The sequence below is a fragment of the Monopterus albus genome, unplaced genomic scaffold (genome assembly GCF_001952655.1).
Source record: "Monopterus albus unplaced genomic scaffold, M_albus_1.0 scaffold161.1, whole genome shotgun sequence".
Lineage (NCBI taxonomy): Eukaryota > Metazoa > Chordata > Actinopteri > Synbranchiformes > Synbranchidae > Monopterus > Monopterus albus.
In genome coordinates, this window is record NW_018128041.1 from 180,536 (window position 1) to 193,346 (window position 12,811).

The window sequence follows — 12,811 nt, forward strand, 5'->3', positions numbered from 1 at the left end:
AGAAGACAATATTCAACAGTAAACACTGTTACACACTTTGATAATAAATGTGATTATTTGCTGTGGAAACTGTTTCTTTTAGATTCTTTTCTGTAGTAATTTTCAAAAAGGGTTAGAGGAATTTATTTACAAAATTAAAACATATTATGTAGCTGAAACTGAAGCAATGAGCATCCATCCACACAAGTATGTAGCTATGAAAATGGTGGAAGATTTATAGCATGCTGCTAAACAAAGAATGACTGGGTCCAGGTTAGCTTGTGGCTGCTGGAGTCAACAACACCGGAAAAAAGTGGAAGACAATGTTGTTTTAATGTTGTCATGCAAAAACCTGAAGAGATACAGTATTTCCAAACTGAAATACCAGAAAATGACAGGCTTTTTTTTTTGGCTGAGTTTTTTTCCTCACCTTTCACTGATACCAGTCACAGTCACAGAAACCAAAGTAACAATGTGCAGTGATGGAAAATGTTAAACTACTATTAAATCGGCTAATTAGCATAATACGTTTCTTTTTATAAACTAGAAAAGCTGGATGGTTTATCTCCAGTTAATGTACATCTGGCATTTTGGGAGCAAATTCTCAGGTACAGTTCCTTCACCTGCAAAAGAATCCAAATCAGTTGCCTGACAGGGATCCAGGCCAGTGTTCACTCAGAGTGAATGGCGTGGAGAAGGCTGATAAATCTGACAGTGCTGCAGAGCAGATTCTTACTACAACAGCTGAGTGTTCAGGGCTGAATGCAGGAGAGGGGGAGCAGGGCTGGTTTATCTGCCCCACAGACCTACTTACTAGTGCCACATCTGATTGAATGTCTAGAAAACTAGATGAAGGAACCTCAGTGTCTTGAAATGCCTCAAGGGCTTTGGGCAAATTAGTAATAATTAGGTGCCTCTGTGAGGCTTTATGCAAAAATGTCACACATAAAGAAAAGATGCGAAGGAAAAATAATACATTGGAAAAAAGGCACTGCATCCAAAACCAACACGTCTGATGACATGAGGCTACAGAGTCAAAGTCAAACTTTGCATCTTCATTTATTTACTGCCAGAATAAGAAAATGAGCATCTCATGCTAAAGTTTAAGTATACAAATAAAAAGAAAAATACATTTGCCTGAAGCAAAATTCAAAATTTGTTTTGCGTAAGGACATCATATTAAGCTTTTATGCCTCCTAAAATTGTGCAACAATATAGGTGTCAGTCTTGGGGTGCTGACAAGCTAAAAATATTAAGACCTTCCGTTCTCACATAAAGTACAGTTGCAGTCATGTGCTGTGTGTTTTCATTTCACCCCAGAACACAGAATGGTTCGGTGAACAAGGAGACACACCTTATGCAAATGCTCTCTGGGACAAAAATAAACCCAAAACAACTCATTGCAGCATTTACCTCCTCAAAGATCTCCTGCATCCTCAGTGTCCTGCAGGGCATTCTACTTTATTGACACAAGACAGCGATGGATCAAACCTTTGCCTTCACCTGCATCCTGCTCCTGATGAACTTGTCTACAGCCTTTGGAAAGTATGTTAACTTCAAGGATGGAAAAATTGGCAAGGGGATCAGATTCACTGTCAGAAGCTTTAACAGACCTGGCTCTTGTCAAAAACTAACACAATATTTCCAAACTCCTACAGCTTGCTGGCAATACCAGTGACCACATTTGGAGAGGGACCTGAAAAAAGTCCCACAAATAGTGGGAAATGGATGTGTTCAGGAGGTGGTGAGGTGTCCACGTTTTCCTGGGCACTAGGTCAGCCAGACAACCAACCAGATGAAAACAGTGGTCTGATTTATGACTTTGCTACCATGCTTGTAGCTTGTTCAGAATGCCACTGACCGTCTGTTAACCAGAGCAAGTTATATTTAAAATTAATTTCAAAATTCTACTCATGGTCTACAGAGCTCTACATGGATTAACTCGTCCTTGCTTCTCTCAGCTCCTACAGCCATATAGGCAAACCAGGTCACTCAGCTCAGCCCGCCAGCTTCTTCTGGTTGTCCCTAAATCTAGGCTGAAGAGCAAAGGAGATTGTGCTTTGTCTACAGAAGCTCCCAAACTGTGGACTTGCCTTTGTCTGCCAGACAGGCTCCTGCTCTCCCTGTCTTTAAATCCCATTCAAAGACATGTTGTTACTGTCTGGCTTTTCTTGACTGCCAGAGTTTATAGCCTTAATGTGGTAATGTCAGTTATTTTATGTACCGGTATTTATTTTTTGTTGTTGTCTTTTATCTTGTTTGCTTTTATGATGCTGTTTTTTTTTATTATTCTTGTACAGCACTTTGGTCAGCAACTGTTGTTTTTAAATGTGCATTATAAATAAAGTATTATATTAAATGTGGGATAATGCATCACCACATTATGTATATTCCCCTTCTTCTGCTACAGTGTGGTCATGGCGAACAAGATGAAGACGTGGGAGGAAGCTTTGGACTCCTGCAGGGAAAACTACAAGGACCTGGCCAGTGTGGTGTCGGAGGAGGACATGCAGCTGATCCAGGAAGAGCTCCACACAAATATCACAGAAAATGTCTGGATTGGTTTGCACTTTTTCTCTGGACTATGGCAGTGGGTGGATGTGCAGCTGCTGAGTTATGAGGCCTGGGGACAAGAGGGAAAGCCTGTGTGCCCTAACATCAAGCTGAGGTGTGCCGTCTTAGAGGTACAAAATGATATCAATGCAAACTCTGACCTGGATGTAATTACCATGACTAATACTTGGAATTTTGTAAAGGGCATTACTGGGAATACTGGAGGATACAGTGCAGGTGTAAAACCAAACATGTGGAAGGCTTACGACTGTGAGGAGAGCCTCCCTTTTATTTGCTACTGAGAGTTTACCTTGTGCTTTTGGTTCACAGTTATCAATTATTAGATATGTAATAGTTAAACTTAAAATGCTTTTTATTGTTTGTGAAGTAGTTTGCTATCACACATTGATTTTGCCATGTTTTATTATTTTATCAGTCTAAGCATTTCATTCTTTCTCTTTTATTTTTCTAGTAGTTTATCATTTTGTTCCTACTGTAGGTTGAAACATTGTATAACTCTACTGGCAATGAACCAATATCAAAATAAAAATAAATTGCATATTAAAATAAAATAAAAGTAAATAAACATTCATTTGTTGCTGTCATTATGCAGTTCTGTTTTGGCTTTTCTTGCCTGTCTTTTCATTAATTACAAATTAGTGTTTAGAAAAAACGAGAGCGCTCCCTGTCTGCAGGCAGGGTGGACCTACACATGTTGAAGTAAGGAGTCTGTGGCGACACAGGGAAGCTGGGGGTCTGGGGAGAATTCTCACCACTGCCTCCAAAGGTGGGACTGTTGACAAACCCGTCTGCCTCGTCATCCTGAAACACCTCTCGGTAGCCGTGCATGAGACCCTGGAAGAGATAAAGGCAACACAAAAAGTTTAGAGATGTGAAAATATTTCTAAATCACAAAGTGGTGTTGTAAACTGGGAAGATTCGGCCATCTTCATTGGCTTAAATATTACTCATTTACAAAACCTGTCATGGAACAGACACTTCTGCCTACATAACAATAAGGAAGAGAACAAATGTGGATGTCTAGTGATCAATAAGAGTGAATTTTGCACCTCTCTGGGTCTTCCTCCTGGGTTCAGAGCCATATTGTTGGCAAAATCCTGTGAATGCACTGCTGGTGTATTATCACGATTGCTCTGGTACTGTCCCTCACTGGTGGTCCGACGCCGACCTATCTCCTGCGTCACTTCTGGGGTCATTCCTCTGGAGCGAACTCCTGAAACACCCCAAAAATATTCACTGTGTGGAACTGTCAGCTCACTAAGTACATTTTAAAACCTGCTCACTGCTTTCATCAAGCAAGTCAGGCAGAAAGAAGTTTAAAGTTTAGGTGTAATAATATAGTAGTAAAAAAACTATAGAAAAAGACACATATAGCAGAAACAGAAATCAGTGAAAAGACGTGAAAAAAAGTGTATTACATGAGATCTTAAAAGAGTTTGAAAAATGGCTAGAAAGCAAAAAAATATCAACAAATTCAGGAAAGAAAATGTCTGAGATTAAAAGCGAGAGAAAACAGACAAACCAGAGAAAGAATAGGAACGATGGCGGTCAGATTGTTGCGGTGTTATGCTTTCACTGATGCCCCGAATACGAGCGTTGTACTCTGTTCCCGGGAAGGGAGGTCAGGGTGGTGGATGGGGGGGCAGGAGGTGGAAGACAAAGGTGAGAGAGGCGCAGAGGGAAGAGCAGTGATGGCAAGGGTTGTCCATACAGCAGAATGATGAATTGAACAGAAAAGCAGAAGAAAAATCAGAACAGAAATGGATCTAATTAAAGTGAAAAGAGAATGAAAAGATATTTGTTAACAGCAGTGTACAGAAAGTACACAGCAGAAACCCTCAAGTTGACCTCCGTCTTAAAATGAAAAATTTGCAACTTTGTCCACCGGGTGGCGCCTGGGAGCTTCCACACAGATTCACATGGAGGTAAATATGAATGCAAACAATGCATGGAAGCTAAAGCCTCTGAATGCTTTGTTATTCTAACTCCCATTCCATTTCCATTCTCACTAAGTCTGCTTAAATTTAGCTGCAGAGCTAATTTAATGAGCAAAAGTCATCCCTCTAGTACAGCACCCCCTGATGAATATGTGATAGAAAATACTGAATGCTGCACTGATCAAAAGCTGACTGGTGCTTTAGACTTCAAAATGAAGATGGAACATTATTGAATAAAGCTCTAAAATTTGGTTTGGAAAGTCACATTCTGATAACAACATCAGTTAAATATTAGGAAATAAAAGTAGATGTAAAAATAGATTTTATGGATGTTTACTGTTACAGATGTCTGCACAATAATTTCAATAATGTTAGAAATAAAATCAATAAAATCCAGAATCCAGGTCTGACATGTGGCAAAACTACAATTCAAGATCTGAAATAACATAGCATGGCTCTAAAGATAATCTGCAGTTAAGTGTGATGTTTACTCTAAATGGGTTAAAACATTCAACAATAATAGAAAAAAAAAACAACAAAAAAGTTTAGGTCCTTTGTCCATTCACTAACCCCAGTAACCCTCAGCTACAGCTCATATAATTGATGACAACACGATTACCCATGCTGACTCATGTCTGTTATGAACTTTCAATCAACCTTGAACTTCTAATTCACATCTGTGCACCATGTCAGAGAAAACAGGCTGCAAAACTGTTACTAAGAGAATAGAATTTGATTAGAGTTGTTGAAATCAAACACATTACACACTAGAAATGGACTCACTCAGTTTCAGTCATCCACTTCTCCCCTCCCTCATTCATTCACTCATTCACTAACTCCAGACAATATCATGCAGTCTTACCGGCGATGCGGTGAGCCACCAGGCCTTCCAAGTTTAGTGTCTCCTCCTCTGCATCTTGTTCTCTGGCCAAAGAGGAAGACGATGTATCCTTGGGTTGGGGAGTGAGAGCAGGGAGAGGAGAAGAAGAAGCACTGCAGCCTTGGTAAGGAGAGGAACCCTGTGGGTCTGGGGAGTGGGAAATCCCACTGCCCGGGTATGAATTCACAGGCTTCAGTGGTGCCTGCTGGTTAAAATTAGAAGAGGGATCACTGGGGTAGTGGAGGGGTGCTTGGCGTGAATGAAGGTGGGGCTCAGGGGTGTGTGTCGGGGTAGTGTTTTGGTGTTGGTAGCCAGCATTTGGTCTCTGGGGAGAATACACTGGAGACTCCATAACTGGGCTCTGGCTAGACAATGTTGACACTCTGCCAGTGGATCGTTGGGGCTGATGAAAGGCATTGTTGACTGATCCAGAGTTATTGTATCCGTGGATGGTGGAGTCTGCTTGGTACGAGGGCCTAGCCAGGGTCTGGGAGAAGGGCACCTGTGATGAATTGAGACTATTCTCCCCAGTGGGTGCACTGTGGGACTTGGACATGTGCGAACTGATCGGGTCCAGGTCGAGCATGAGCATGTTGAGCGCCTCGATGGACTGCTCAATGTCTCGTTGAGAGGCTGAGGTGGGGAAGTGGGGCAAACTATGGGTTGACTGAAGCGGAGGGCCAAACGGATCGTCTGGAAGGCTATACTGGTGCCAAGCATTGAGACCCCTTTGAACGGCCTCTCGGCTACTGGTGCTCCTTTCAGGGGCCCTGGGCATCAGTTTAGGATTAGTTTCAGGGCTGCTGGCCGGGGGGTTCCCAAAGGATTGTGAGTGGTATATCCCACCTCCATTATGGTAGTATCCCCTCTGTGAGGAGTCCACAGACCTCTCTTGCATTGCTGTGGGAGTTCGTACTCCATGCACAGGCATCTCGCTCAAATTTTCCCCAAGAACACCTCTTTCAAGGTATGTCCTGTTGCCCTGTCTGCTGACAGGCGTCTGTGAGTGGTAGTAGAGGTCAGCTGGTGTCGCTTGGCCCTCAAGGGAAGAAACTGTGCCCAAACTGTCCACACTGTTGCCTTCTTGGCTATTGGGCAGCTCGTCGTCAAGAATATCTGTCTCACGCTCTTCTGTTGAAGGGACACCCACTAACCTGGTGTGGCCCCCATTAACATGCACCTGTGCTGGGACCAGGTGTCGGACTCCTCCTCCCGGACTGGTGGATGTGGACAGGTAGGCTTGCTGTTGATGAATTGGTGCCTCAAGGCCACTCAGGAGCTGGTCAAGCTCTCTCTTCTCCTGTGGGCTGAGTGCTGTTTGGATAGCTGTCGGGTTATTGTGGTTCACGGTGCTCTGAACCGACTGGCTGTGTTCATCAGTACGATCGGTCTTGATGGATGCAGTCGAGTTGCCTGAGTCACTGCTCACGGATAGAGTGTGGTCAACAGCAGGGAGGGAGGCATGGCCTGTCACTGGAAGGGTCTGGTCAGTGGTTTGGAGGGGATGGTTAGTGTGTTGCAATGGGTTCTCAGAACTGGTCAGAGGGTTTTCATTTTCATGGTCTGGCAGGCCATTGATGGTGACAACTCCGTCCAGGGAGTTTTTCTTTCGGACCCGGGCATACAGACTTCCATCAAGTGGACCTTGGGTGTGAACAACATCTGAAACAGGCATAAAGGAACAGGTACATAAATCATTAAATTGCCTACATGTTTTATGCAGTTCCAAACATACATAATCGAAATAACCAAAAATGGGAGTTAAAAACTCAACAAAAACTATGCAAATGGGGCACAAGCACAGTGACCGCCCTCTGAATCCATCTTTTTTGACAGTCAGGCAGCCCAGTCACCAGCAACACAGCCATTCTAGCTCTATTAATAGCCAATTTGCAGGACTAAAGTCCCTATCACAGTGCGGGCCCACATGGTCTGACATGATTCAGGGAGGGTCCTATCCAATACACTGAAGCAGCTGGTCTGTGTGAACCAAAGAGAAGAGCAGCAGTGCCAGTTTGAAAGCCCAGACCTGGACTGGGAGATGACAAACTGTCTTCTTCAAGTTGATTTCTGACCGCTGAATCATGCTGTCAGAGACAGATAGCTTGTATACATGTTACACAATGCTATAAATTACAGTGCACTACATTTTATGGGAATGTTTAACATATATGTATATGAAAATGGGTATGCATAGGTATATTTTTGTTGTCTAATTTCTGGTACAAATTGGCCAGGGCAATGTTTCTTCTAAACTGAAGATCTAAACCAAATTCCTTTGGCCTGGCTATGCTTCACCTGAAGGAGTAGAGAGTAACTTTGGCTATGGAAACTTTCAAATCAATCTGTATGCTTCTAAAAAAAATACTGACTGCCATGCAGCTATGTCTCTGATCAAGCAAGCACAAAACTTGTATTATTCCTTCCAGCTGACAGCAATTACAACCATTAAGCATGGGGGGAAATCGCTATCAATTTATAGTACCATAAGTGAGTAGAAACACTTGACATTTCTAGGACACACAAAGCTCAGCTCATTTCATCACATTTGATTTGCATTCACATCATAAATTGACTGTTATTTCAATGGCAACATCAACTTCTTGCCTAATGAGTCCTACAGTATAGGTGATTGATTTGTTTTCCTTTAAATATTAATGTGAACTTATTTTTATTTTTATTTTAGCCATTAAAGAAATGCAAACATGGTCTACCAAAATGCAATGCAAATCTCTATCATAACAAAACATAATACATCTCACTTGTGACACATGAGCATATAATTATGAGCAGGCACAGCAGTGGAGATATAATGTGTACTCGCATTATAGACCAGGTTAACATTTCAAAATAAAACACTACTTGCTTCCATAAAACATAACAACCACACATGCACCAGATCATCTTGTGGTAACACTTACATGAATAAAATAAACCACCACAACCGGCTCCCCCAATACAGCTTACATTTGCAAAGTGAAACACAACATATACATGACCACGGCTGGCTCATATGTGGGATGTTCCAAATTGAGTGACCCCTGGGGACAGATGGTGGATCACTCAGACCGCAGCTATTTCAAACTCTATGTCAACAACAACTGACATGCACAGTAGCAACAAGAACAAGATGGGAGGTGAGAAATCTGTAAACACAGTTTGTTCCTATGGTTGTGGTTAATGATGACACACGCATTAACATTATGAGACTACAATGCCAGGTTTGTTGAGTTACCTTAATTAGTTTGAAATTAGAGTTCAGAGAATGTTATGCACATAAGACAGCACTAATATAAGAATAAGCACAAGATTTCCTAGATCCTGAATATTTCTTATAATTGAATATTACATTAGTTCTTTTTTAAAATGTATTCAGCTCATAATTAAATCTCTATGTCATGGTTTCACAAACAGTGAAAACATGCTCCTTACCTGTAGGTCAACCCCCCAATTAAAAAAACAACAACAACAAAATGTTCTCCAAAACTCCCAGAAAGAATGAAATGCTTTCTCTTCTTTAGAAAATTATCAAAAAACTACATTTTAGTCTATACAAAGCACGTCCTTTTGCGGCTTCTCTGTGACTGAACTTTCTGCCTCTGGCTTTTTCTCTGACTCTCCCTGTCTTTTCTGATTCATGTCCTCCATCATGTGCTCTACAGTAGTGAGGTGGAGCTGTACCAGTGAAACTGCTGAAAGGGCTGAGCTGGCACTCCGGGATAATCTCTGACTTTTCCCGGCAGTGGGGGAGGGACTCCACCAATGCTACCACCTCCGCCTCCACCCTGCTGCCTGGGAAGATGTTTCAAGGTAATCTCTCACGCCATCTGTCTGCCCAGCACTGCAGCAACCCTGCCTGATGACATCATTAGGGGTGATCTCCTCACTCAGGGCCACCCACCCTACCCTCACTACATCTGGTGATAAAGAGCAAGTTAAGTTAAAGTGTTAAGTTAAAATCTGTCACTGCATCGTAAATCATAAATCCTTATTAATTGTATTTAATTACTTTTCAAGGTTTTAAATTTGGATAATCTACAGTATTTCAAGACTTTATAGAGAACTGTGGTCTTCTAATCTCTGTCAAGGCCTGAACTGTAACGGAACAAAGAATACTCTTGTTCTGGTACATAAAAGATGGTCTGTCAGTGCTCCATGGCAAGAATGACTCAGATTTGCCATTTGTCACTTTTTCCAGCTGCTGGTTAACCATACCCTCAGGTTAAACCTGGGGAGAAGAGGCGTGAAATCATTTGGCATGTCATGGCTCAGAGAAAAAAGAAAGCAAGCTACAAATAAAATGAAAATGATCAGAGCAACTGATTTTGGGTACCAGTGCCCAAAATATTTTCGTGGTATTTTAATTATAACTGTATTAACAGGAAGCATTTGGATTTATTTTTGATTTGGTGTCTCCACTTGGGGCCTGTCTTTGGGGATGTTGCCTAAAAAGTTCCCAATGAATCACCAACCATAACATGCCCACAAATACAAACTAACTGAGCTTGCAAATTTAAAACATTAAAGAATAAAGTGATTTGTAAATTCACTAAAACTCTAATGTCAATCTTTTTAATCTATCACTTGCCTCTCATTGTATTTTTAATTGTTCAGTTTCAATGTAATGTTAAGCTGCTGATATTTGGCTTTGTTAAATAGATGCTAAAGGGATAATGTCAACAAAAGATTCAGAGGAGTTGCTGACTTACAGGTGGAGTGTTATATTTCCAGAGTTAATCTCATGTCCTTTAACACCTTCCTCAGCAGGGAAGAAGTGGATTGAGCGTGTGCTGTGAGCCTCCAGAACAGAAGTGACAAACAACACTGGGCACAATAATAACTTCCTAAACAAGTGTTGCAAGGTCACAACCTTTGGAGGACAACACTCTACCAACACTTGCAGTATGTTGAACAACTTTATTGAGCTGTTACTGCAAGCACTGCTAACGTTCTGACCTCATAGGGTTGGTTTTTTTTTCATCTGTGCAGCCTTGGCAGTGGGTGAAGTTGTGCTGGAAGTTTTAAATTTGCCAAATGTCACAACCTTAACAATTACTACATACTTGGCAAGTACATAAGCTGGGAAACAAACATGGCCTGGTATACACATTTATACTGTATAGACATATTCAGCGTGGGGGCAGATGGGACAGGTGTTAAGACTGTACCCTTCAACTGCAAGACCAAATCAATTGCGTGGTGTAAAAAACACGACAGAAAATCCATTGCAATATTGGCAGTCATAAACCACCCACAAGCTTCATTAGTGAGAAACCCCATCCCAAAAATAAGTACCATGCTTACATAACATGGATATATTGAAAAGGGTCTTGTATTATAAAGATTATGGTTTGGCAGGAGACTATGTCAAAGCTTTCTTGAACACATGAACAATGATTATCAAAGCAGTCCCAGCAAGAGTGTAATATTATAAGTTGCAATTACAGCTGGGAAGGAGAAAACCAGTCCAACAAGTTATGGCTTTTAGAAAAAAAAAATCTGCAGAAATTCTAAGTTGCCAAAATTTGTATTTTATAAGCTAAAGCATGCAAACCCACAGTCTGAGTCTATTTGACACACACTGGCATTTTATTTCAACAGCCACCTTATTTACTTCAGTTTCTAAACCCAGTGGGTCTCACAGCTGAAGTGGAAAACTGAATTAACAATAAGGTTAGTCCATATTTACCAAGGGTTATATGGGTGAGTAATAAGATAAGACATACTGCATTACATTGTAGTATATATTTGCATTTAAACACAATGATCCAGGTGTCATTTTACTTTGACAACATACAAAAACACATGGAATGTTTCTGCATTTCACCTGCTGCACAGAACCATCCATGTCTAAAATCTTAGACCTGAACAGCAGGTGTTCAACCTAGTACTGAATCCAGTGAGTCTGAATGGCACAAACAAGCAGCTCACCACCTAAACAGACAGCTGACTTTTCATCTGGTGTCATGAAATAGCTGCCGCAGAATTAGCATTAGAATCAGATCAGTCACCGAGGCTTCGCTAACACTAACAGAAAACAACTTATTTCTCACTGTGGTATACCAGTGGCTTTCTCTCTGCTTCACATGACAAAGTTACATTTACAGCAACTTTTTTATATGTTCAATATAATCCAAATCACCTTTAAAAGAAATAAACTTTTTGACTTACTATTTGAAGAATGCTTACTAAATTTAGTGGGTAAATTGGTCTTTTCATCACGTTAGCGCTAATGTTGGTGTCCGTCTCACATGTAAACCCACACCTATCCATTCTTTATATGGCCATGTGACAAATGCTTTTCTCTCTTGTGAAATTGCCAGAGGCATTGCTCATACACTGCACACACACACAGCACCTATTAAGTGTTCATATGAGTGTCCCATTGCCACACCACAGACCATGCCATTAACATGCCATTTAAACACCTGTGGCCAATGGTTTATTATAAATAGACAATGTGTTACAGCCTCTGTTGTTGCTGTATGAAATGGACCAGCTGGATGGCTAGTACATTTAACATTAACAAAACACTGGTTGATTGAGCCAAGACATTTGTCAACAAACCTCCTGGGTGGGATATGATTTTAATGCAAGATGCTGTTTCAAGCCACTTTTATTTTAAGAAATTACTCCTTAGTCATGAATACAACTGTTGTCATAAGTGAAACAGCACAAACAGTCTTGTGTGGGAAAAAGTGAACACAACTGTTTCTTGTTTGGGTTTTTACAGAACTAACTGTTTAATCCCAGTGTTAATTCAACTCCTTATATACAGAGTGGTCCACTTAAACCACTTGGCCATTGGGACACCAACAGTTTGCTATACAATAGCCTGCAAATAGCAGAAAGCCCCGCAATATCATCACCAACTATTTAAAAGATTATTTGGTGAATTCTCATATTGTCTACTTTAGAGGTTTTCGAGGGTGATGGAAACTTAAAGAGGGGCTTAAAACTCTTATAGGCAACACAATGACCTTGTAAAAAAAGTACCCAACCCATTATTCCAAACTGCAGACACATCTATACACTACTCAAAAAAATAAAGGGAACACAAGGGAAAATAAGACATTCAACTATGTAATGAACAAGGTATTTAATAAGAATATTTCATTCATTCAGATCTAGGATGTCTTATGTTGTGTTCCCTTTATTTTTTGAGCAGTATATACTGTATAGAAACACATCTATGTATGAGTAAACTGACCCATATACACTCACTTAGGTAAGAGGTCTACAATGATTGTTTTACTGGTTTGGGTGGACATACAGTATATGCTTATAAATACATATGGGCACTCACACGCATACAGTCAAATGGACCAGCAGGAAGAACTCTTTAGAGTGGGAAGGTGACCTTTGCTAGAAAGGCCTCATTGGAGGTCTGTGTGTTTGAAAGAAACTGGGTGTGCATGTGTGAGAGCAGTAAAGTAGGAGG

At 40.9% G+C, this 12,811-nt stretch overlaps 1 protein-coding gene across 1 annotated transcript in view; it reads right to left on the minus strand.

Annotated features, from left to right (window-relative positions):
* tns1a (tensin 1a) overlaps positions 1-12,811 on the minus strand; it is a 97,104-nt gene that overhangs the window by 8,589 nt on the left and 75,704 nt on the right. The window contains exons 18-21 of the mRNA XM_020615283.1: positions 5,353-7,032; positions 4,076-4,156; positions 3,603-3,766; positions 3,243-3,387 (exon numbers count right to left, since the gene is read on the minus strand). Of these exons, the coding sequence (XP_020470939.1) occupies positions 3,243-3,387; positions 3,603-3,766; positions 4,076-4,156; positions 5,353-7,032 (2,070 nt within the window). The remainder of the gene's footprint in view (positions 1-3,242; positions 3,388-3,602; positions 3,767-4,075; positions 4,157-5,352; positions 7,033-12,811) is intronic.